Below are 25497 nucleotides of genomic sequence, written 5' to 3' on the forward strand. Positions count from 1 at the left end.
GAGGTCAGGAGTTTGAGACCAGCCTGGCAAACATGGCAAAACCCCATCTCTACTAAAAATACAAAAATTAGCTGGGTGTGGTGGTACATGCCTGTAATCCCAGCTACTCAGGAGGCTTAGGCAGAATTGCCTTAACCCAGGAGGCGGAGGTTGCAGTGAGCCAAGATGGCACCACTGCACTCCAGCCTGGGAGACAGAGCAAGCAAGAAAGAAAAGAACGGAAATAAATAAAAGAAAGAAAGGGAGGGAAGGAAGGAAGGAAAGAGAAGGAAGGAAGGAAGGAAAGAAAGAGAGAGAAAGAAAGAAAGAAAAGAAAGAATCATAATGGGGCCAGGCATGGTGGCTCATGCCTGTAATCCCAGCACTTTGGGAGGCTGAGGTGGGTGGATCACGTGAGGTCAGGAGTTGGAGACCAGCCTGGCCAAAATGGTGAAACTCTGTCTCTACTAAAAATACAAAAATTAGCTGGGTGTGGTCGTGGGTGCCTGTAATCCCAGCTACCGGGCTGAGGCAGGAGAATTGCTTGAACCAGGAGGCAGAGGTTGTAGTGAGCCAAGATTGTGCCATTGCACTCCAGACTGGGTGACAAAGCAAGACTCCATCTCAAAAACGAAAAATAAATAAAATAAAGTATCATAATGGGCTGGGAATGGTGGCTCATGCCTGTAATCCCAGCACTTTGGGAGGCTGTGGTAGGAGTATCACTTGAGGACAGGAGTTAATGTTGTCCTGAAAAGGTGGGCTTCGGAGGGAATTGAAGGAGAGGAAGTTGAAAAGGAAGCACTAGTCCACATAGCAAGATCCCATCTCTGTGAGAAAAAAAAAAAAAAAAAGTACAATAATGGAGAAATTCCAGCACATGAATCAAACAGGATGTTGCAGATTCTAAACACGAATCCAATGTGCTGTCAAAACTGTACAAGGATAACTTAGATTTTTTTTCCTGAAGGCTTCCTTCATTGAATAATTATAATGAGCATTGTAGATGTGGTAAAAATTATCTGTAAATATGTCTCCTTATGAAAGCAAGAACTGGATATAATGAACCTAAAGCAATTTGTTTAACTTGTAAGCTGTCTGTCCAAAAAGTAGCAAATTTGGCTCCACTGTCATTTATAGTTTTGATTATAAAAATGGATTTATGTTGGATGGAGAACAGCATGCTCCATATTCACACATAACAAACTACACTTTATTGTGGTTCCTGAGCAAAGCCAGCTTCTCCATGCCCTCTGGGGTGGTGTGAGAGGGGGAAGCTGGAATCTGAATGGGAAAAATTCTTCATGGTGGGGGAGAGCTGCTAGCCTCTGATGCCTGCTGCTGTCACATCTCAAACTTCTCCAAAAGACTTGGGCATAGAAAGCTAATGAACTTAGGCTGAGCACGGTGGCTCACGCCTATAATCCCAGCACTTTGGGAGGCTGAGGCAGGCAGATCGCTTGAGCTCAGGAGTTTGAGACCAGCCTGGGCAACATGACGATACCCTATCTCTCAAAGAAATACAAAAATTAGCTGAGTGTGGTGGCATGTACCTGTAGTCCCAGCTACTCAGGAGGCTGAAGCAGGAGGATAGATTCAGCCCAGGGGGGCTGCAGTGAGCTGTGATCATACCATTGCACTCCAGCCTGGGAGCAGAACATTACACTGGTCTGAAAAAAGAAAAGAAAAGCTAATGAACTTAGAAATAAAATTTCTATTGTAGAAAAACTTAATAGCTGTTATCAGTATTGACTTTGTCAATTTCAGGAAACTGTATAGCACAAAGAATTCTTGGTAACTGGAGACCATAAAGGGAAATGAAAACTGTAGTGGGAGTCTTACAATGCCACAGTTTTGGTGATCTGATAGCCAAATGCCTTTCCTCTGATTGAATGAGTTGTGCACACAATAAATTTGACAAAGATCCTGGGCTAACTTGTAAAACAAGTTCAGATTAGCTGTGGCTATTAAAAAATCAATCATAGTTTTCACCAGAGAAGGGAGATAGTTCTGTCTGACTTTCAGGTTGGTTGATTGCTCAAGTATCCTCTTTCATAAATGTATTCTTCCTCACTTTCTGATCAGTTTTGATTGTGCAAAAAGAAAACAGTGGTTTTATTTTATGCCAGCAGAGATGTGGTTATTTTGTGGTATGTTTTACAAACTCTTTAAGATCACTTATGTTTATGTATATACACATTTGGTCTATTGTAAAATATTTACATTTTAAGTTTTAAAAGATTTCTCATAATACAGTACTTTCCCCCATGTATTTTATATAAACCATAAGTTTTAATGTTTCATATTTATAAAATAAGAAGCCTTTATAGTTTCAAAATAAATACCCACGGTGAATCTGGTGGAGAGGAAGCAGTCATTTAGAAGACCAAGCCCACATACATACAAGAGACAGCAATTAAGAGGCCAAGGACAGGGTTGTTTTGAAAGGATATTTAAAACTAGATGAAAGGTATTTGGATCTTCAAAAACTCCCTAGAAACTGAATGAAAGCAACAGCATTCTGTCTTTTATCAGAGCTCTGACTCATAGACCTGTTATTGGAAGGACATTATTTAGTTGAAATATATATTTTAAAATACTTATATTCCTTTAGGTAGCTTATACTGTATGTGAAGATGTCTTTTAAGGATTCAGAAGCACAAGCAGAAGGATCTGTATAAACACAGAAGTGGGCTGGGTGTGGTGACTCACGCCTGTAATCCCAGCACTTTGGGAGGCCGAGGCCGGGTGGATCACCTGAGGTCAGGAGTTCGAGACCAGCCTGATCTACATGGAGAAACCTCGTCTCTACTAAAAATACAAAAAAAATCAGCCAGGCATGGTGGCGCATGCCTGTAATCCCAGCTACTCAGGAGGCTGAGGCAGGAGAATCGCTTGAACCTGGGAGGCAGAGGTTGCAGTGAGCTGAGATCCCGCCATTGCACTCCAGCCTGGGTAACAAGAGTGAAAGTCCGTCTTGAAAAAATAAAAATAAAAAAAAAGCACAACTTAGGTGGTACAAAACATGTGTATTAAAATGCCTAGTTTAGAGGCCAGGCATGGTAGCTCATGGCTGTAATCCTCGCACTTTGGGAGGTCGAGGCAGGCAGATCACTTGAGTCCAGGAGTTCAAGACCAGCCTGGGCAACATGGCGAACTGTGTCTCTACAAGATAACACAAAAAACTAGCTGGGCATGGTGGTGTGTGCCTATAGCCCCAGCTACTTGGGAGGCTGAGGTGGGAGGATCGCTTGAGCTAGGAGGCGGAGGATGCAGTGAGCTGAGATTGTACAACTGCACTCCAGCCTGGGCAACAGAGACCCTGTCTTAAAAAATAATAATAAAATAAAATAAAATGCCTAATTCACATAGTTCTGTTGGAGAAACTGATTCGTTTGGTGGAGCCCAGGATTTAGGTTGAAAGACTCTCCCTAATTAATTTGTCTTATAGTAGACTAAGTTTAAAGTAGATGGCTGTTCATCTCTTGGACTGCTTAAATAACTTGTGCAAGGAGAGCAAGGTTTACATCCGCCTTATGATTCCATAATAACCACCACAGCTACTATTTCAAAGATGACTATATATATAGGGGGTTGTGCTGACAGCTGTCCAGACAACTCATTTCATTTTCTCCAGGACTCTGTGAGTGTATGTGAGGGACACTGGGATTCCTCACATTCTAGAAGGCTCTGATGAGCAGTCTGAGGTAGCAGGTGGGACTCTACTCCAGAGGTGGAGCTCGGACACTGGAGTGGACACTGGACCAGATTAAGAACTAGCCAAAACACGGCCTGGGCGAAAGTAGCTTTAATCAGACATGCTCACCAGTGTGCCATGTCGATTTACCACTGCCATGGCAACACTCGACAGTTACTGTCACTTTCCATGGCAGTGATCCAATGACCCAAGAGTTACTGCCCATTCCCTAGAAATTTCTGCATAAACAGCTCTTTAATCTACATGCAATTATTTATTTATTTATTTTTTGAGACAGAGTCTTGCTCTATTGCCCAGGCTGGAGTGCAGTGGCATGCGATCTCGGCTCACTGCAACCTCTGCCTCTCAGGTTCAAGCGACTCTCCTGCCCCAGCCTCCTGAGTAGCTGGGATTACAGGCACCTGCCACCAAGCCTGGCTATTTTTTGTATGTTTAGTAGAGACGGGGTTTCACCATATTGGCCAGGCTGGTCTCGAACCCCTGACCTCGTGATCCATCCACCTCAACCTCCCAAAGTGCAGGGATTATAGGCATGAACCACCGTGCCCAGCCTCCCACTTTTAGTTTCAAGTAGAGGCTGGGTATAGTGGCTCTCGCCTATAATCCCAGCACTTTGGGAGGTTGAGGCAGGCAGATCATGAGGTCGGGAATTTGAGACCAGCCTGGCCAACATAGTGAAACCCCGTCTCTACTCAACATAGAAAAATTAGTCGGACGTGGTGGCGCATGCCTGTAGTCCCAGCTACTCAGGAGGCTGGGGCAGGAGAGTCACTTGAACCCAGGAGGTGGAAGTTGCAGTGAGCTGAGATTGTGCCACTGCACTCCAGCCTGGCGACAGAGCGAGACTCTGTCTCAAAAAAAAAAAAAAGTGGGTATAAATATGGCTGCAAAACTACCCTCAGCTGCTACTCTCTCCCTATGGGGTAGCCCTGCTCTGCAGGAGCAGTCATGGAGCTGTAACACAGCCTCTTCAATATAACTGTTTTCTTCTACCTCTGGCTTGCCTTTGAATTCCTTCCTGATAAAGCCAAGAACCCAGAGGGCTAAGCGCCACTTTGGGGCTTGCCTGTCCTGCATTATTTCCATTTCTGTTGTCACAATTATTGGGGATACCTGTAGTCCAGGAGGAACTTGGGAAATCTGGAAGCTTTCAAGTTTGGCAAGGGGATGTCAAAATGACCACAAAGCACATTTCCTCAGGGCAGCTTTCCCTGAACACTCTCCTTCCCTCATGCCCTCCACCCCTAATTAAGTCGGATCTCTCCAAGTTCTCGTGTAACAGTATACAAATCCTTTCTTGCTCTCAGCAGTTTGTAATTATGTATTCAGGTCTGTCTCCTTACTAGACGGTAAGCTCTATGAAGGTGAGACATTGTGTTTATTTTGCTTTCTATTCCCGTAAATCCAGGGCCTGGTATATTCCATGTACCCAATAAATATTTATTGCATATGTGAAAGTGGCATTTCTTTGTCTTTCTGTTAATATTCCTGACATAAACTCAAACAGATGTGAGACTGATGAAGGAGGAAATCATGGGAGTTCAGAAGGTTCTGTAAGCAGGTGAAATGCTCTGGCGGGTACTGACTGGGTAAATAGGTGAGCCAGCTGGAAAGAATTTTATATATCAGAGGGGAAAAGACTTTCCTACTAAAAAGACAGGCATCTTTGACAAGTAGGTAACTTGAGTTTACTCCCTGATTTTTATTTTATTTTTTGAGACATGGTCTTGTGCTGTCACCCAGGCTGGAGTGCAGTGCTGTGGTCATGGCTCACTGCAGCCTCGACCTCTCAGGCTCAGTTGATGCTCCTGCCTCAGCCTCCTGAGTAGCTGGGTGTACAGGCACACACCACCTCACCTGACTAATTTTTGTAGTTTTTTTTTTTTGGGAGGGGGGCAGACACAGGATTTTGTCATGTTGCCCAGGCTGGTGTGGAACTCCTGGGCTCAAGCCATCTGCCTGCCTCGGCCTCCCAAAGTGCTGGGATTGTAGACATGAGCCACTGCGCCCACCTGATTTTGCTTTAAGGTTTGAAATTTTTTTTTTATAGTTCTGTGTTTATTTGTTTTACTTTGTTTTTGGAGACGGACTTTTGCTCTGTCACCCAAGCTGGAGTGCAGTGGTGCGATCTCAGTTCATTGCAACCTCTGCCTCCTGGGTGCAAGTGATTCTCATGCCTCAGCCTCCCAAGTACCTATACAACCATGCCCAGCTAATTTTTGTATTTTTAGTAGAGATGGGGTTTCAACATGTTGTCCAGGCTGGTGTTGGATTCCTGGCCTCAAATGATCTTCCCACCTCGGCCTAGTTTTGTGTTTTATATTTTTTTCCCCATTCAGTTTGAAATGTCATGAGGATAGACACATGTGTGAAGACAGACACATTATTAAGAGATGCTGTCATCATGGGTTCTAAGAGAATGTTTTATGGAGAGTAGCTTTGCAGAGACCAAAGTCTCTGACAGATTATCAGACATTAGATTCTTACAGGATGGCCACCTAGATCCCTCACATGGGCATTTTACATTAGGACTGAGCATCTTTATTATGATAACTTTGGTTGATGTTTTACAGTTTAAAAAACTCTCAGATCATCTAATTCTCACAAATGTCTTGTGAAGCAGACAGCTCAGAACCATGGCTCTTAGTTTACAGATGAGGAAAGAGAGGCTCAGATGAGGTTGATTTACCCAAGTTAAAGTGAAAACAAATTAACATTTTTTGAGTGTTTACTAAATGTTGAGGCACTTATTAAGCCCTTTATATTGAGTATATAACATGATATTCACTGCATCCTTATGAAATAGGTAACCATTATTATTATTTCCATTTTACAGATGAGGAAACAGACATGTAGAGGTCAAGTAATTTGTCTCAAATTGCATAATCAAGAAGCATAGAGCCCAGCTTAAAACCCAGATAGTCTGGCTCAAAGTGCAGATGATAAACTACTATGCTAATGAGTAGCATTGGGAGTTCTCCAATGAAGCACACGGTGTTACTTGTATTTGCTACTAACGTCTTTTTTTTTGAGATGGAATCTCACTCTGTCACCCAGGCTGGAGTGCAGTGGTGTGATCTCGGCTCACTGCATCTTCCGCCTCCCAGGTTCAAGCAATTCTCCTGCATCAGCCTCATGAGTAGCTGGGATTGCAGGTGCAGGCCATCACCCCTGGCTAATTTTTTTTTGTATTTTTAGTAGAGACTGGGTTTCACCATATTGGCCAGGCTGGTCTCAAACTCCTGACCTCGTGATCCACCCACCTCAACCTCCCAAAGTGCTGGCATTACAGAGGTGAGCCACTGCACCTGGCCAACTACTAACATCTTCTAACCCCTGGTTCAATTCTGCTACTTGAGGCTCTTTTTTTTTTTTTTTTTTTTTTGAGATGGAGTTTCACTGTGTTGCCCAGGCTGGAGTACACTGGCATGATCTCGGCTCACTGCGGCCTCTGCCTCCTGGGTTCAAGCGATTCTCCTGCATCAGCCTCCTGAGTAGCTGGGATTACAAGCATGAGCCATGGTGCCTGGCCTAGGCTGCTAATTTTTTTTTTTAAACCTATCTGCAGTTTTGCCTTGTCACCCAAGCTGGCGTGCAGTGGCACAATCTCAGTTTACTGCAACCTCAGCCTCCTAGGCTCAGGTTGATCCTCCCACCTCAGCCTCCTGAGTAGATGGGTCTACAGGTGCATGTCACCACGCCTGTCTTATTTTTGTATTTTTTGTAGACACGGGGTTTCTCCATGTTGCCCAGGCTGGCCTTGAACTCCTGGGCTCAAGCCATCCACCTGCCTTGGCTTCCCAAAGTGCTGGGATTACAAGCATGAGCCACGCTGCCTGGCCTATGAGTTCTTTTTAAATCATTATCTCTTCAAGGAGATAACAATCATCAGTAGATTTTGTATAGATCCAAACTCTCTGCTTGTGGATTCTCTTAACATGATACTTTGTAATTGAAAAGAGAATATGAAAATGCCAAGCTTTGTAACTTCAAAGAACAACAATAACAAAAAGCCTTTGCCTAGAGATCTAGATAGGAAAGTGATCCCACCAAAATTTTGGGCTTGTGTACAGGGCTGTGACCCAAGTGGGACATCTGGGGTCAATGAGCAGAGTTCAGTGCAGAGGGTTATTTGTGTGTCTTTTTAATATCACTAACTGCATCTCAAGATCATGTTAGAACGAGTATTGGCTCCTATTTGGCTTTTTGTGTTATCTTGCCTCTTCCCGTCTCCATTATGGATAATTGAGGTTTTAATATATGGTAGTGACATTCTAGTAGATGAAGGAAGGGGGCTGTCCCCAATGGGCAATCTGAACTTCTGCTTCGTATATTTACTCTTGCTGTTTTCCTTCCTCCTCATTTGTAATTCAGGAGGCTCTCTGAGAAGAGACAGCAAAGCTTCTTAGATGGATCGAAAGACCACGAGCTGGGACAACAAGTTCTATGAAAAGGTCAGCTATTGAATTTGCTCTGCTACCTTCAGGCAAATCATTTGATCATCGGATGCTCTGGTTTCTTCCTGTGCCTGCTAAATGTAAATAGCATGGGTTTGAGTGTTTTGTGGTTATTATAGAGTATTTTAAATGTATGAGTGATTTATTTTTCCAGGCCAGCTGCTCAGATATAAAACAAAATCTGCTCCTTTGAGCTGTTAGGCTTTGTGGCAGTTAACTGACCCCCAAATCCTTCTGACTACAGCAGCCATCTACTTGCTTGTTCATCTGACAACATTTTGCAGTCTCTGAGCTACAGCTATGTGGTCTCACTCTATAGCTGGGGCATACCTTTTTGTCTCCTTTGTCTTCAGAAAGGAAATATGCCATTTTATGCACTCCTGCTGCTTTCACCCCCACTTTAAAAAGATGAAGGCTTCCTTTTGTGAGAGTTGCTTTGTCTGTTACACTGATCCTAAGAGACAGGAAGGAGAGGTGACATAGTAAATAAACAGTTATTGGACTTGCTACCGTAGTTCCTTTTTGATGATTTGGGCCAGGACCACTAGAGGTTTGAATTAGATTTAGTAAGGCTTGGGCTCTTCGGGGTTTTGGCAGGAAGCCGTCAGGGAGTATATTGGAAAGAGAGAACACAAAATACCGGCCCCTACCCACCCTGTGCCTTTTTGTTTGTTGTTACAGCCTGTTACATTAGGCAACAAGATATCCTTGTTAGCCAAAGGTGTCAAGCTGAGATTCTCAGAAGCTAATAAAAGAGCTGTTGGGCCGGGCGCAGTGGCTCACGCCTGTAATCCCAGCACTTTGGGAGGCCAAGGCAGGCGGATCACGAGGTCAAGAGATGGAGACCATCCTGGCCAACATGGTGAAATCCCGTCTCTACGAAAAACACAAAAATTAGCTGGGCATGGTGGCGCGCACCCGTAGTCCCAGCTGCTCGGGAGGCTGAGGCAGAAGAATTGCTTGAACTCGGGAGGCGGAGTTTGAAGTGAGCGGAGATCGAGCCACTGCACTCCAGCCTGGAGACAGAGCGAGACTCCACTCTGTTTCAAAAAAAAAAAGCTGTTGGGTAAGGAATGATTTTGTTCCCCATCTGTGGCTCACCACCCCACTGTTTCATAAATGAAAATCTCTGATGTGCAACATTGAATTAACTAAAAGGCTTACTTCTTTTGTTTTGAACTTAGACACATTTACATTATTTCTGGTGCAGTTAAATTAAAAGCACTTCCCAAACAAACCTAGGAAAGTATTAAAGTTAGGGACCCCCACAAAATGTTACTTAATTGTGGCTTGGATAATAGCAGGAAGAACTGCAGACAGGAACACAATGTAACTAACCCTTCAGTTCTGAAATGTTGCTAGGTCTCCTCGTGTTATAAATGATCAAATAAATATCCGGGTTAAACACTGCTCCCAGAGCTGAGTTCACTCTAAGAGTGTTGGGTCCAACTTCCCTGTGCTAATTCAAGGAAACAAGGCAGCCAAGGAGTCTAACTTGAGGTCTTCATTCTTGGGCAGGGCCATCAATACATCTAAAACATTACTTGTGGGTACCCCAGCTGCGGTAGCTTCCCCAAAAGGCAGAATTTTCACTCATTCCTTACAGAAACACGCGGCCAGCAACTTCTCAGGCCTGGGGAACGGGGCAGGCGGGTCGTGGTGGTGGTGAGAGTAGAGGAGGGAGTCTGGTAGGTCGGTTCTAAATGTAAACTGGAAACTATGCATCCGAGCGGGTAACCAGCACTGGCAGCATTCGTCTCCGGGAAGAACCTGTGTGTGAGTGTCAGGATGCACGAAAGGAATGACTCCCCTCTTTGCGGCCCCGGGGTTAACTGCACGACCCTGTCAAAGTCCCGCCGTGGAGTGGGATGAGGGTCGAGAGGTAACAACTAACGCGAGGAAAGACTAGAGGTCCTTCCAGCACCACCTTGGAGGGGCAGGGAGGCTGCAGTTACCGCCTTCGGAAGTGAGCGCCTCAGCCCTCAAAAAAATTAAATTCACCTCCGCCATTACCAGACGCCGAGGCAGGGTCGGGACACGAGAACGCGCCCCGGGCGGATGCGCACTCCCTTTGTCCCGCCTCCCAGCGGCCCTCTCATTGGACGGAGGGAGGGCGCCGGGAGAGAAAGCGCCGCGGCCGCTCGTAAGTGCTCCGACTGGAAACTGGTTCAGGAGGCAGCGGCGTTCCGCAGCGGGAAGGGAAGGGGGAGGTGCCGAGGCTGCGCGCCGGCTGCTCCTCCCCACCCCCAGCCTCTGCCCTGAAGGGGGCTGGATGGGCAAGTCGGACGCGATGGCTCGAGCTCGGGCGGTGGCGGCGGTGGCCGGAGGCGGTGGTGCCTCCTCCTCCTCGCCCCGGCGCCAGCGGTGATCCGAGCGAGCGGCCGCGGCCCCCGATGAGACTGCTGGCGGGCTGGCTGTGCCTGAGCCTGGCGTCCGTGTGGCTGGCGCGGAGGATGTGGACGCTGCGGAGCCCGCTCACCCGCTCCCTGTACGTGAACATGACGAGCGGCCCGGGCGGGCCGGCGGCGGCCGCGGGCAGCAGGAAGGAGAACCACCAGGTACTGGCCGGGGCCGGGGCCGGGGCCGGGGCGGGGGCGTGGCGGCCCGGCCTTCCCGCGCTGGGCCCGGCTATTGTGCGGGGCGGCTCCGCGAGGGGGCGGCCCGGCCCTCGCCCCTCCGCCTCGGTCCCTCGGAAAGTTTTCCCCGCGCCTTCCCCGCCGGGCGTCGACTCCGCCAGCCCCGGGCACCCGGCCGCGGCCCCGCGAGAGCCTTTTGTTCGCGGTGCAGGCGGGGCATGGCCTCCCGGGCCCGATCGTGAGCGGCCCGGAGCCCCGCATTGTTCCTGGGTCCCGGGCGGTGACTACGGACCCCCGGCGGCGGGACTGGGGAACTTTGGGGCCAGAGCGTGGCCCGCCTGGCACCGAGGCCTGAGACTGAAGAGACCCGGCCAGATCCATTACCCCCGAGAAACAAAACGAAAAGCCAGCCCCTCTTTTTGTCTCGTTGAATCCCAGAACGTACAAAGGGTCGTAAAGAAATGTAACTGTACATTGCGAGCCATCGAACTCTCCAGGCTGATTGGGGTGACATTTCTCCCTAAGCTCTTAAAAAATGGGTTTGACAGGTTGTCGCTCCCATCCTACGGAACCTTCCCCTCCTTCCTAGCAGAGATCTCCTTTAAACTTGGATTTAGTCAGTCTGCTGGAAAGATTGTGTGTGATGAGGAGGAAGATTATGCAAGTTTTACAGGAAGGGTTTTTAAAACAGAACGGGACGGGAGTTTTAGTTATGCATCGTGAGCGTTGCGCTGTGACCGAGTAGGTAGGCTTTTCATTAGCTCAGTCTTGCGCCACTTAAACGTGTACAGGTTAACTGTAGAATTAAGTGAGATATTTCGTATATGACCTTAACATAGTTTGCAGTTAATGTTAAATTCATTGAAAAGAGGCTTTTGAACTCTGCCAGAGTGTTGGCTTGTCATATCTAGCATTTATAATACATTTTGCTTTTCCATAGAGCATTAACTATTCCCTATATCATCTTGTGTCTCATCATTTTCATATATTTCTAATTTTCCTACATTACTTTTTTATTATGCCAGGTGTTCAGATAATTTACACCCAGGTTGATTTCATGTGTTTTAATGAAGGTAGAGAATTGTCTAAGAAGGAGATAGAGCAATTTAGAAAAATAGCATTTAGTTTTTAGTAATATTTATATTGGGCTTTTTTCTATTTTTAAAGGAATCCTAAATTTCTGTAAATTTTTTTGAAAGCCTCCAGCCATCGCCGTTTGTTAGGTGCAATATCAGTATCATTGATCACTTGTATGATATGATTAGGAGTGTATGTAAACTTAAATTGCAAAGCCACATTTATTCCTATGGATTATTTACTTACACTAGTTCATTCTTATAGAGACAACTCAAAGTACTGTACCGTTAACTGTACAGTTATCAGAATGTCACATATGGAACAACAGTGTAGACAATGAACTAGAAATGTCATTTTTAACCAGTTGATAGAAATAAGGTCCTGGATAGGAGAAAAAGCGATTTATCTCCATTGATGTGTGGGATTATGGTTGAGTCTCTTAGCTATTGGTATTTATAACACTTACCATGATTACCCCACTGCAGCCACTTGATAGGTTTTCAGTGCTCGTGAAAGAATTGCACTTATTTTAAAAATTGAAACACTATTTCAAGAAACACTGTGATTTGTATGGAGGCGGAATTGCAGCTGTAGACATAGCCTCAGAATATCTCCCAGCAGAGGATACTTTCTAATTGTGTACCTTTTAAAAGCTGAATCTGTTAAGATCTAATGAAAACTAATACTGGTTTCAGATACATTTATTTCAGATACCTTATTTATATTCTGTGTGTGTGTGTGTACCCCTTCACTAACAATTCAGCAGATAATTTCTTTAGGGTGAAGACTTAATATGGTGTTTTCTGAATATTTGGGGGACGGGTCAACTCTTTTCCTTAGAATAATGAATCCAGACATTATTGTGACATGAATACATTCATATTATGAAAATAATCGTCCATGAATAAAGATTAAAATGAACAGAAGAAAGGTGTGTAGAAACCACCATGAGATAAAGTAGGAAATTGTCCTTTCTGCACTGTGGCTGAGTTGATAATTTGTTTTCCACTTAATATTCCAGGATCCTGGGTTTGCCTTAATAACTTCGTTGCTTGTGAAGTAACTGTTTTTCCTCCTTCAGATTAATAGTTTTATACAAGGTCTTCTAAGTGTTCAGTTCGGTGTGTGAGTTCCATAGCCAGCCACATCTGGTTCTTTTGGAGTTGCATAAAAGTAGGGTTGTGGATTTGATTGAACCATACTTAGCAAAAGATTTCCTTCTGGTTATTTTATTAAGGAATTTTTTTTTTTTTTTTTTTTGAGACAGAGTCTCGCTGTCGCCCAGGCTGGAGTGCAGTGGCACGATCTCAGCTCACTACAGGCTCCGCCCCCCGGGGTTCACGCCATTCTCCTGCCTCAGCCTCCCGAGTAGCTGGGACTACAGGCACCCGCCACCTTGCCCGGCTAATTTTTTGTATTTTTAGTAGAGATGGGGTTTCACTGTGTTAGCCAGGATGGTCTCGATCTCCTGACCTCGTGATCCGCCCGCCTCGGCCTCCCAAAATGCTGGGATTACAGGCGTGAGCCACCGCGCCTGGCCTTTATTAAGGAATTATGATGGAGGATTCTGTGGTTAAAAGAGAGAACTTGGGCAATGTTTATTCGTTAAAAATGGCTATTTTGTTAGTATAGTTTGGAGAGGCAAGGCTCCTTTGGGCTAAAGCTGCTCTAAAACTGTAGTAGCAGTGCCATTTTAGTAACTTGGTTTGGTGTGCTAGCTTCAAAACTGGGATTATGTTTCACTTTGGGCAAGCAAGAAGCAGGGTTTCACTTAGAGCAGGGAAGTGGCTGGGAGGCCAGACTGGTCTCACAGACTTATTTTATAGCCTATGAAATAAGAATAGTTTTATATTTTTAAATGGTTACCAAGAAAATATCAAAACAACATTTTGTAATACATGAAGTTTCATTTATGAAATTCAAATTTATTTCAGTGTCCACAAATAAAGTTTTTTTTTTTTTTTTTTTTTTGGAGATGGAGTCTCGCTCTGTCACCCAGGCTGGAGTGCAGTGGCCCAATTTTGGTTCACTGCAACCTCTGCCTCCAAGGTTTAAGCAATTCTCATGTCTCAGCCTCCCGAGTAGCTGGGATTACAGGTGAATGCCACCACGCCCAGATAATTTTTGTAGTTTTCAGTAGAGACGGGGTTTCACTATGTTGGTTAGGCTGGTCTCGAACTCCTGACCTCAAGTGATCCTTCTTCCTGGGCCTCCCAAAGTGCTGAGATTACAGGCGTGAGGTACTACACCCAGTCCACAAAAAAAGTTTTATTGAAAGAGAACTACCGGCCGGGCGCGGTGGCTCACGCTTGTAATCCCAGCACTTTGGGAGGCCGAGGCGGGCGGATCACGAGGTCAGGAGATCGAGACCATGGTGAAACCCCGTCTCTACTAAAAATACAAAAGAATTAGCCGGGCGTAGTGGCGGGCGCCTGTAGTCCCAGCTACTCGGAGAGGCTGAGGCAGGAGAATGGCGTGAACCCGGGAGGCGGAGCTTGCAGTGAGCCGAGAGCGCGCCACTGCACTCCAGCCTGGGCGACAGAGCGAGACTCCGTCTCAAAAAAAAAAAAAAAAAGAAAGAAAGAGAACTACCACATTCATTTACCTGTGGTCTGTGAGCTCCCTGGCTACAAAACAGCAGCATATTTGCTACTGTATGGCCTGCACGCCTAAACCATTTACTACGTGGCTTCTTACAGAATAAAGAATTTTTCCAAGAGAAATTCCCAGCTTCCTTAACAAACAGCTTTTTTTTTGGAGACAGGGTCGTGTCACCCAGGCTGGAGTGTAGTGGCACAATCTCGGCTCACTGCAGCCTTGACCTCCTGGGTTCAAGCGGTTCTTGTGCCTCAGCCTCTCAGTAGCTGGGATTACAGGCATGTGCCAGCACACCTGGCTAATTTTTGTAGTTTTAGTAAAGACAGGGCTTCACCGTGTTGGCCAGGCTGGTCTTGAACTCCTGGCCTCAAGTGATCTACCCACGTCGGCTTCCCAAAGTGCTGGGATTACAAGAGTGAGCCACTGCACCCAGCCTCCAACAGCGTATTCTTAATCACAGGTTGCAGGGTGGGTAGATTGACTCACTGGGAAGAAATAGAGGCAGGCAGTGAGAAACTAGTAGATACCGTCACTTTTCAATGTCGGCAGACTCAGAATTTAAAAAGACAACAACAGAAAACTTCGGATCTATTCTTTTTGATGCATTGCACCTAGTGCTTAAAGTTAATGCAACTATTATGGAGCTACTGAAACTTTGAAAGGACCCTTAGGCCCCAGGTTCTTGGTAATAATAGCCGTTCAGTAGCTTCTCAATTGATGGAGTGAAAAAATTGTTACAGAACTCGCTGAACCAAACCACAACGATTTCTCCAGGTGACATACTGCAAGGTTTTTTAAAAGCACAGATAACATTCAATATCCGGAATTATTAAGGTGTAACTTAAAATTGCAAGTATGTGTATATTTTTGTGACTTATTTTTTCACTTTCTTATATAAGCTCAGAACTGTGCTATGCCACAAGTGATGAAGAATTCAAGAAAGAATTAGAATCCTTTTTTCCCCCAAGTGAAAAAATACTTGGACAGCATAGCCAGAGCCAAACACTGTGCTAAAGGACAGAGTGTTTCCTGTCCCTTTAGTCCTCACTTACCTTGTGGAGGCAGACTGGAGTCAGGCATGAGTTAACAATGCTTCAAGGATAGTCAGCCAGCTGAGCCCGACAGACACTGATGGATTGGCGTCCTTCTCTGAACTGCCTTCCAGAGTCCGGAGGCCTTTGCAGCTGAATACCAAAGAGACTTCAGAAAGGATTTCTTTCCTTCCCCATAATCTGTGTTGAAACCCCAAGTGTTTGCTTCAGTTTCCAGAACACTAGAATCTCTTTCTTGTGCTGGATATACCAGGAGTCTTTATGTTTCCATTTGAAGGTGCCCTAGAAGACCCTAATAGCTTCCAGTAAAAAGCTCTGTTGTGTAGACCCTCTGAAGCTTTGTTAAAATTTTAGGATTATCCTGTCCTATGGGGAGTGAGTATTTAGTATTTGCAATGAGGATTGCCGGTAATTTGTTATTAAATCAAAGCTGAAGCAATTTAATCTGTTTTAATTGATTCCCCTCATGGATATGAGGGTGCCTGTCACTCTACACATTGAAGTCTGACATAAAGAGGTTATTGGGTTGGGTTTATATTGTCTGTGGGAAAATGGTGAATGGTCTGAATATTTATGCCTATGTTGTGCTTAAGTGCAAGGTGTGCATGGTGAAATGTCTGGACTGAGTTGATTGCATTGTAAAATCTTAGAATGTGAATTTTGAATCCTTAGCTGTCAAGATCTGTTGATGGAGTTGGTCTGGCCAACTCAGAAAAGATTCTGTGTTCATAGACCCTGAGCAGTGGAGTTTTTCTGATTGTTTTTGGTAGCCCTGAATGCCTTGGGTCTTTGATTACCCATTTCTTTTGAGAATGGCTGGATGCCCAGACCTACAGTGTGGGTTTTAGGCATTCCCTTGAACTGTACTTTTCCTCTGACCAGCCCTTGCCTTGGAGAGAAAGGGGAAGGAAATATGAACAGCTACTGGCCTTCAATTGTGTGCCAGGCACTTCAAATGTATTATCCCCAGTAGTCCACATAGAACTCTTGAGGTTGGTGGTATCATCTGCACTTTACATACAGAAGAGTGAGGCTGAGAGAGAGAAGAGACTTGCTCACCAGCACAGAGTTAATGGATGATAGAGTTGGGCTTTGCACCCAGCTTTGGTTTCAAGGCAATGCATTTTCTACTGCTTTATGATGCCCCTCCTAGTAAACCTTGTGTTGTCTGAGGGGTGGTAAAAATAGGCTTGCCTTCATTTTTTTTTTTTTTTTTTTTTTTTGAGAAACAAGTTCTTGCTCTGTCACCCAAGTTGGAATGCGGTGGCCTGATCATATCTCACTGCAGCCTCAAACTCCTGGCCTCAGTACATCCTCCTGCCATGGCCTCCTGAGTAGCTTCTAAATTTTTTGTAGAGGCAGGGTCTTGCCGTGTTATCCAGGCTGGTCTCAAACTCCTGGCCTCAAGCAGTCCTCCTACCTCAGTCTACCAAAGTGCCGGGATTACAGGCGTGAGCCACTGCTCCTGGCCTAGGCTTGCCTTCTGAATAGGAAACTGCCCTCATTCTAGTGAGGCCTCTGTGTAGACACTGAAGTTAGGTAGCTGTGTGCACAATACTAGTCGAAGATTTTGCAGTTTGTGAAGTAGGTGAGAATAGGACAGCTGCTTGAAGTTCTGGCCTTTATCTGGTTTGTGCGTGCTTTTTTTAAAGCTTAAAGTAGAAAAAAGATTCTTACATGTATTGTCTTTTTTTCCTGACATCAGCCATTCTCGTAATTTTCCATCACCAATTGGGTGTTTAATTGTTCAATCCTGTTCTGACACTAACTACCTGGAGTTAGGGTCACGCTTTACAGAGTTAAGGGCTCAGTCCCACAAGACTGCCCTCACTTCAGAGGCCAGCTGCAAGTCCTGGGTCCCCAGGCTACCAGTGCTTTTGTCCACCTTGAACAAATTTGAGAGTTCCCACAACTCTACCTTCACCCTACCCCACCCCACCCCACCCCACCCCGTAATTTCCTATAATAGAATGACTCACAGAACTTAGGAAAACACTTAGGGGCCAGGCGCGGTGGCTCACACCTGTAATTCCGACACTTTGGGAGGCTGAGGCAGGTGGATCACGAGGTCAGGAGATCAAGACCATCCTAGCTAACATGGTGAAACCTGGTCTCTACTAAAAATACAAAAAAATTAGCTGGGCGTGGTGGCATGTGCCTGTAATCCCAGCTACTGGGGAGGCTGAGGCAGGAGAATCGCTTGAACCCTGGAGGCGGAGGTTGCAGTGAGCTGAGGTTGCGCCACTGCACTCCAGCCTGAGCGACAGAGCGAGACTCCATCTCAAAATAATAATAATAAACCACCTAGGTTTACTGGTTTATTACAAAGGATACAATCGGGGAACGGCCAAGTGGAAGAGGTGCATAGAGTGAGGTGTGGGAGGTGGTGTAGAGTTTCTCTTTCCTCTGATGAGCCACCCAACCATCATATCAATGTCTTCAGCAACCTAAAAGCTCCCAGGACCCCACAGTCTTGCTCTGTCACCCAGGCTGGAGTGCAGTGGCACAATCTGGGCTCACTACAACCTCCACCTCTCGGGTTCAAGTGATTCTTTTGCCTTAGCCTCCCAAGTAGCTGGGATTATAGGTGCCTGCCACCACGCCTGGCTAATTTTTGTATTTCTAGTAGAGATGGGGTTTCACCATGTTGGCCAGGCTGGTCTTGAACTCTTGACTTCAAGTGATCTGCCCACCTTGGCCTCCAAATTGCTGGGATTACAGGTGTGAGCCACTGTAGCCAGCCAGGAAATTTTTAAGACAGTACGACCTAATATTTAATCACTTCGGTTGGCGAATACTGTCAGACATGCATTCAAAATGCCTGGCAGCCACCTGATTTGGCTGTTTACTGCCTGGCCAATTATTAGTATCTTTGCAGTTATGTTGCCAGTAGGGAGAATATTGCTATTTACTGTAATTTTTAGATGTTGTGTTTAGTTATCACATCCTGTTCTGTACTTGGCATCAGCAGATGACTGAATGGAATCATTCTCATTTGATTAGAGTTTGTCATTTAAAAGATTCCCTTGTTTATTTAGATCGAACAACATTTGAGTGAGCTTTAAAGGCAGATGCTAATAAGATGCTTTTTCAGACATGGTAGGCTCCAGCCAAGGAGTCCAGCCTCACTGTAGAGTAGGCATGTAGTCCTGTCAGTGTGTGAATTTAACGAGCACAGTACTTTGTTCTTGCCTGTGCACCTTTGTCTCTGTAGTCTTTAAGGACCACACGTTTAAAGAACTCACCTGCGGCTGGGCGCGGCGGCTCAAGCCTGTAATCCCAGCACTTTGCGAGGCTGAGGCAGGCAGATCACCTGAGATCAGGAGATCAAGACCAGCCTGGCCAACATGATGAAACCCCCCCCGTCTCTACTAAAAATACAAAAATTAGCCAGGCGGGGTGGTGGGTGCCTGTAATCCCAGCCGCTTGGGAGGCTGAGGTGAGAGAACCGCTTGAACCTGGCAGGGAGAGGTTGCAGAGAGCCTAGATCGCACCACTGCACTCCATCCTGGGCGACAGAGCAAGACTCCGTCTCAAAAACAAAAACAAAAACAAAGAACTCATCTGCTTGAAAGTACACAGGAGCCTACAGACAAGCCACCCAGTGTTGCTAGCTCAGCGTAGCTTTTTATCTAAGCTGGTTGTTCGGAGAGAGGTGAAACCAGGAGTCCTGCCCATTGGGTTAAAGGGGTTCCTGCAGATTTTCTCTCTCCTTGGTATTTCACCTTAAGGGCAAGGTGACTGCTCCTTTAAGGCTCTGAAGCTCCTCGCCAAGATCATAGTCACATTACTTGTTTCCCTTGGTTTCTGATTTTATTTTCACTCTGGAATGTAAGTTCTCTGAGGCCAGCGAGTCCATCTTTTAATTCAGTCAGCTGGAGTCCCTAGACCATAGTTAAGCTGGGATAGTGGGAAACACTACTGGAGAGTCAGTACAGTGACATTTTGTGGGTAAGTCCATGTATGGGTTCTCAAGCAGTGGCAGTTTTGCCTCCCAGGGGACATCTGGCAATGCCTGGGACATTTTGGGCTGTCATTTGGGGTAGTGCCACTGTAACCTGTTGGGTAGACACTAGGAATGCTGCTAAACATCCTACAATGTGCAGGTCAGCCCCTACAACAAACGATCATTCAACTCCAAATGTCAGTAGTGTGAAGGCTGAGAAACCCTGGCTTACAGGACTTTAATTACTATCTAGACCAGATTATCTTTTCTCTACACACATGTAGTTCAGTTTAATTGGCAGGATAGTCCTGCTTTCTTTTCTTTAGCAGACACACTGGGTAGAGTTAAGTGAAGAGAAGCTTCTTTGAAAGAAATGCTTATAAAACAACATGTATCTGGAGCAGGAGCTTGAATCAGCTGGAGCTGCTTGGGGACCCTATGCTTCCCATTTGTTCAGAAATTGCAAGGTGGTAAATGAAAGGTAAAGCACTTGGCTTGGTGCCTGGTGCATGATAGGTGCTCAGTTGGTGTCTTCCTTCATTGCTTGCTTCCTTGCTTGTGGTAATGCAGTTTTGTGGTGAGTGGGTAGCTTTAACCACTGTTTGCAAAATTAGGTTTAAGCAAGGCCTTGCGAGTTTGAGAAATTGACAGAAACCCCATGGCAGCAGTGTCTGTGGTTATCCGTATGTTTCCTCTAGGATTTTGTTAGAAACTCCAAATTCTGTTTAGGCTGCCTGTTGATGAACATTTATTGTTTGTCTGCATCTGTGCCAGGCACTGAAACCATTTATTTTCTCTGCCTTTATGAAGCTCTCAGTCTACCTGGGAAGATAGACACTGAACATGCGATTGTCTACAATTATTCAATTCAGAGATTGTAAATATTACCAAAGGGACAAATGGGGTATATGAAAGGGTATTAGAACAGGGGGCCTAGCCTAGTCTTTCCTAGGTATATTTTCCTTCAAAAAGAAAATATACCTAGGAAATATTTAGGCTGAAGTTGAACGAACCAGGTGAAGAGAGAGTGGTTTAGGTGGTGGGAAATGTCGGGGGGCAGAGCAAATATCATGTGAGACAGCCACGGGAAAGGGGCCTTCCAGAAAAAAGAACGAAGGGGTGGAGCAGTGTGATGGAGTGAGGGTCCAGGGGTCATGGGTTGGTAGGGAAAGTCATGAGGTGAGGCTGGAGACACAGAATGAACAAAAATCATGCAGGGCCTTGTAAGCCATATTAAGCATTTTGGATGTTATCCTAAGATTCCTGTTAAGCAGGGTAGTGATGTGATCAGATTTGCATTTAAAATTTGTATTTTAAGAGGTTTGCTAGGTTACTTATGTTTTCAGGCCACTTTTAATATCTGGAAGATCTAACTGCCACCTACGTATTTAGGGAGGGGTGTGTGTGTGTGTTAAAACAGCTTTATTGGGATATAATTCACATACCATGACATTTATCCTTTAAAGAGTACAATTCATTGATTTTTAGTATAATCACAGAATTGTGCAGCCATCACCAGTATTAATTTTGGAACATTTCATCACCCCAAAAAGAAACCTCATGTCCATTAGCAGCCACTCCACATTGTCCCAGCTCCCCAGTCCCTGGCAGCCACAATCTGCTATCTACTTTCTATCTCTGGATTTGCATATTCAAGACATTTCACGTAAGTGGAATTATACAGTATGTGGTCTTTTGTGACTGACTTATTTCACTTGGCATAATATTGTCAAGGTTCATCCATGCTGGAGCATGAAGCAGTGCTTCATTCCTTTGTATGGCAGAATATGCTATTATTTTATATGAATCTATTATCACATCTTGCTTATCCACCATTTGATGGACATTTGACTTGTGTTCACTTTCTGACAATGCTGCTGTGAAATCAACATTTGTGTCATGCAAATGGTCAGAAAGGACATACGTTTCACCTTTCTTTTTAAAGAGAAGAGCTTTGCTCTATTTTTGTTCTGTAGCACATTCTGTTCAATAAGCAGTTTCTTTCCTGAAAGACCTGTGTGACAGTAAGGGTTCAATCACACATGTTAATGTTGATGAATTGAGAAAAATGCTATTAAAAACTTGAGTTTTCCTCTTGGTGCTTGAAAGCACTATTTGCAGCTAATGGGTGCCAGTTCCTTCTTGGTTCTGGAAGTCAGAATCTATTGTTGTTCTAGTCCATTTACAAGTGGGTGCCAAGGAATTCTTAGCTCCTCTGTTTCACTTGAATGACTTCTCATCCACATTAATAAGATGTACCTGATTGCCTGTTATCAAGGTGATGGCTTTCATCTTGATTAGCCATTTCAGAGAATAAAAATAAATAAAAGTCAGAGTGGCCTCCATATTACAGAGTTCAGAACGTGCACCAGGAGGTCATGAGTATAATAAAAAACGGTTTATGACCTGCACTGGAGCATAACTTCAGGCACAAGAAGTATTAAGAATTAGAAAATCATTAAGCAAGAACATTTTCAGACCAAGGGAAAAAAATGTAGGCAGTGAATGTAAAAAGCTTCATAGCTCGTCATATAGAGTAGGAAAAATAAAAATAGTTTTATGTATAAAGTCCAAGCAGTTTTGATAACTGTGATGAAATGGCAAATTAGCACAAATCAGTCCACAACTGGAAAGGCTTGGTTTACCCAGTTTAGGGAACAGAGTTTGTAAAATGATTAATGTCTGAAATTTAATGTGCCTGTTTGTTTGTGTTGATTTGTAACTAGTTCCTTTTAACGTTAGCATCAGGAATGTTACTTAAGATTTCACTGAACATTTAGTAAGCTTAGGATGACTGTAAAGCTGGTCTACCAATTGTGCAAGCACTTATGGGACGTCTACTGCTGATAAAAGGTCATATTTGTCAGGGGGAAGCAAATTACTCTTGGCCAATTGACTGGGAAAAATTTGTGTTTCATGGCAGATAATGGGTTAATAATAACTGATATACTTTGTAGTTTCATCACTGTACTTAAGGGGCTTACTCTTATTTCTCAGGCTATGTTAGAGGAATCTCATTGCTATTATTATTGTAGGATTCTCACTACGTGCTTTGTATTATGTTGAGGGCTTGCCTACATTATCTTGTTTAATCCTCATCGTACCCTACCAGGATATATAGACCCCAGTGACGTCTCTAGTCTACAAATGAATGGAGGCTCAGAGATTAAGTGATTTGTCTGAGCTCACATAGGAAGGGCAGAGCCGGGACTTGATTGTGGGGCTGTTGCTAAAGCTGACGTACAGTCTGCTTCCCCACCTCTCTGGTATGCTAACTCATTTATTATGAAAGATTAAATTTCATCTACAGGTGAAGCTCTTTGAATTTTGTTCTAGAATGTGGATTCTGGGTAGAGCTGATTCCTGGAAATCTGGTTCTTAGCATGTTACTACTTGGTCTTCTCATTGATTGCACTATGACCTTAAGTAACTTCTTAATCTTTTTTGAGCACATGTTGCCTCTGTAAGAATATCATATGACCTATTTGTAAAGCATACCTCAAGATTTCTAAAGATCTCTTTTACATAGCCCACAAAAAGAAAGGCAACTTAATCTGGTCACTGGAGTGTTAAATTCTGTTGCTTACTTTGCTATTTGGGTTTGTTTGGTGATTTTGAGTTAAGGCATTGGATTATGTGACTGTTTTCTTATCTAAAAACAAGGATACTGCCAGCTGTTTGCCTTCTGATGTTGAATCTCAGTGAAAGAGAGGCCAGCAGAGCTTTCTAAATCTCGGGTACAGTGACTGAAGCACTGGGCTGGGAGTCCGGGTGCCTGAGCTGTGGTCTGGTTCTGCTGCCTACTAAGCTGAGTGACCCAAAAGCCTCTCCACCCTTCCCTCACCCACTCTACCTACCTCGAGGGCTGTAAGAGAATTAAACGAGAAGTCATGTCTGAAGAAGTACTTTATAGGTTATATGAGTATACGAAATGGTTATTCTCAGAGTATCATGAGATGGTAATATTTGGAAATCTTAGATTTGATTTAGTCTTCTGGTTTTTTGTTTTTGGATTTCTTAGGTGACACTTCAGTTGTGTGTTTTAATTTTTGTTCTTCTTTTTTTTTTAGTGGTATGTGTGCAACAGAGAGAAATTATGCGAATCACTCCAGGCTGTCTTTGTTCAGAGTTACCTTGATCAAGGAACACAGATCTTCTTAAACAACAGCATTGAGAAATCGGGCTGGCTATTTATCCAATTATATCATTCTTTTGTGTCATCTGTTTTTAGCCTGTTTATGTCTAGAACATCTATCAATGGGTAAGTGAATCTTGGACATTTATTTTTTTCTTTATCCTTAGGTTTACAAAAGGAAAAACACGAAAAGTTATCTTGTTCAACATGTTGACTACCTGAGCTACAATACTTCTACTAGTCAGAACCTTGGCAGTTGGTCCAGCGTTCTATCTTTCTGTGGTTCTGCCCTTTAAATTCACCATAACGTGACAGCCTCATTAGTATGTGTATTCATAGCAGGAGTTACTTAGGGTAGTGCTTCTTGGCTTTGATGTACATAGGAATCACTTGGGGGTCTTGTTAAAATGCAGATTATGAGTTAGTACGTCAGGGGCTAGGCCTGAGAGTCTGCTTTTTTTTTTTTTTTTTAAGACAGTCCTGCTCTGTTTCCCAGACTGGAGTGCAGTGGCGTGATCTGGGCTCACTGCAGCCTCCGCCTCCCGGGTTTAAGCAATTCTCATGCCTCAGCCTCCCAAGTAGCTGGGATTACAGGTGTGCACCACCACACCTGGCTAATTTTTGTATTTTTAGTAGAGACGAGGTTTCTATGTTGGCCAGGCTGGTCTCTAACTGACCTCAAGTGATCCGTCCACCTTTGCCTCCCAAAGTGCTGGGATTATGGGTGGGAGCCACTGCGCCTGGAGAGTCTGCATTTTTAACAAGCTCTAAGATGATGCCAGTAATGCTGAATGCTGCTGGTTCTTGACCACAAAGTAGCAAGACTCCTGGAACCAAGCCCTGAAGCTGAGGGCTTTACGCCCTTAGGCTGAAAAGTAAGATCTTTGCCTTAAACAAAGTGGCAGATTTTTTTTGGGAGATCTAATTAGTCAGCCCAACAGTGGATGATGGCTTATTTTGAGTGAAGAGTCCTGCATCTGTTTTTAAATAATGTCTAGGTTCACCAGAATTTTATAAACTTATTGTGGAATTCTCTGTCCCCAGAGTGGTTCCCTCATATAAATCCATAGAAAAAGCTTTAGGAGTTTTTTTTTTTTTTTTTCAATCCTTTCTTGGCCGTATTTTCAAGCATTCCTAAGGACCTAGACTCTAAAATGCCAAAGAGAAAAGCAACAGGCTCAATGGTTAAAAAGCCTCATTGGACCACTCAAACCACTGGTTGGACCCACTTTTCTTTTCCCTTGAGGTTTGGAGCCAGTTTCTACTGACTGTCTGGATCCCCAGTGTATCATCTGGTCCTTAAATATGTTTTCAGGCACTGCAAGCCATTTCTCAAGATTTCTCAGTTGATTTTCTTCATTGTTTATGTGAAATTGCCATACTTTTGCTTTGGGAAACAGTTGTTATTTTTATATGGGTGGTTGAGTTGATACAACTTGGTCTGACATTTTGTTCCTTAAATTGGTTATATTGAATTTCTGTTCTATACCATTTATTCTTCCTTTGGAATTCAGATGAGTCACTATAGCAGAGATTCTTATCCTTTCTGGGGTCCTGTAGCTCTTTGAAAGTGATAAAAGTTAGGAATCCTCTCTTCAAAAAGTGCTTACATTTAACATTTTGTGTATGATTTTGGGGGTTTTAAACTTTTATTTCCCCTTTCCTCTACCCATAAGAACCTGGTTAAAATTCCCTGCTCTAGAATTTCACAGTTTGATCAAAGAGGCAATGCAGTTAATAAACCCCTTTTGGCTTCCCTTACTTAAAACTCTTCTGCTTTTTCCTTCTGATACCCACCCTGCTTTCAATCCTTCTTGCCTTGTGTCCCATTCTCAGCTAAAAACTAAATTTTAGGGCCCATCAGTACTTTCCAGTCATGGCAGTGGGAGATTATTACTACAGGTGGCCATCTCACAGAAATCATTACTGTGGTACTGTCTTGTATTACCTTAAGATACT

The 25497-nt window shown here is 44.3% G+C and overlaps 1 protein-coding gene and 1 long non-coding RNA gene across 3 annotated transcripts in view; one reads left to right on the forward strand and one right to left on the reverse strand.

Moving 5' to 3' along the window:
• Window positions 1–1173: 1173 nt before the first annotated feature.
• On the reverse strand, window positions 1174–10154 carry LOC116471130 (uncharacterized). Its single transcript, XR_009214159.1, has 3 exons — window positions 9759–10154; window positions 8485–8608; window positions 1174–1649 (listed from the first exon to the last, which is right to left on the reverse strand). It is a non-coding gene; the product is annotated as an uncharacterized LOC116471130 (long non-coding RNA).
• Window positions 10155–10346: 192 nt separating this feature from the next.
• The window catches only part of METTL9 (methyltransferase 9, His-X-His N1(pi)-histidine), a 58685-nt gene continuing 43534 nt past the window's right edge, over window positions 10347–25497 (forward strand). For both annotated transcript variants that reach the window (XM_032157104.2, XM_032157105.2), the window contains exons 1-2: window positions 10347–10712; window positions 23474–23664. In XM_032157104.2, coding sequence (XP_032012995.1) covers window positions 10548–10712; window positions 23474–23664 — 356 coding nt within the window. In that variant the 5' untranslated portion in view covers window positions 10347–10547. The remainder of the gene's footprint in view (window positions 10713–23473; window positions 23665–25497) is intronic.

The sequence above is a fragment of the Hylobates moloch genome, unplaced genomic scaffold, assembly GCF_009828535.3.
Source record: "Hylobates moloch isolate HMO894 unplaced genomic scaffold, HMol_V3 SCAFFOLD_6, whole genome shotgun sequence".
Taxonomy (NCBI): Eukaryota; Metazoa; Chordata; class Mammalia; order Primates; family Hylobatidae; genus Hylobates; species Hylobates moloch.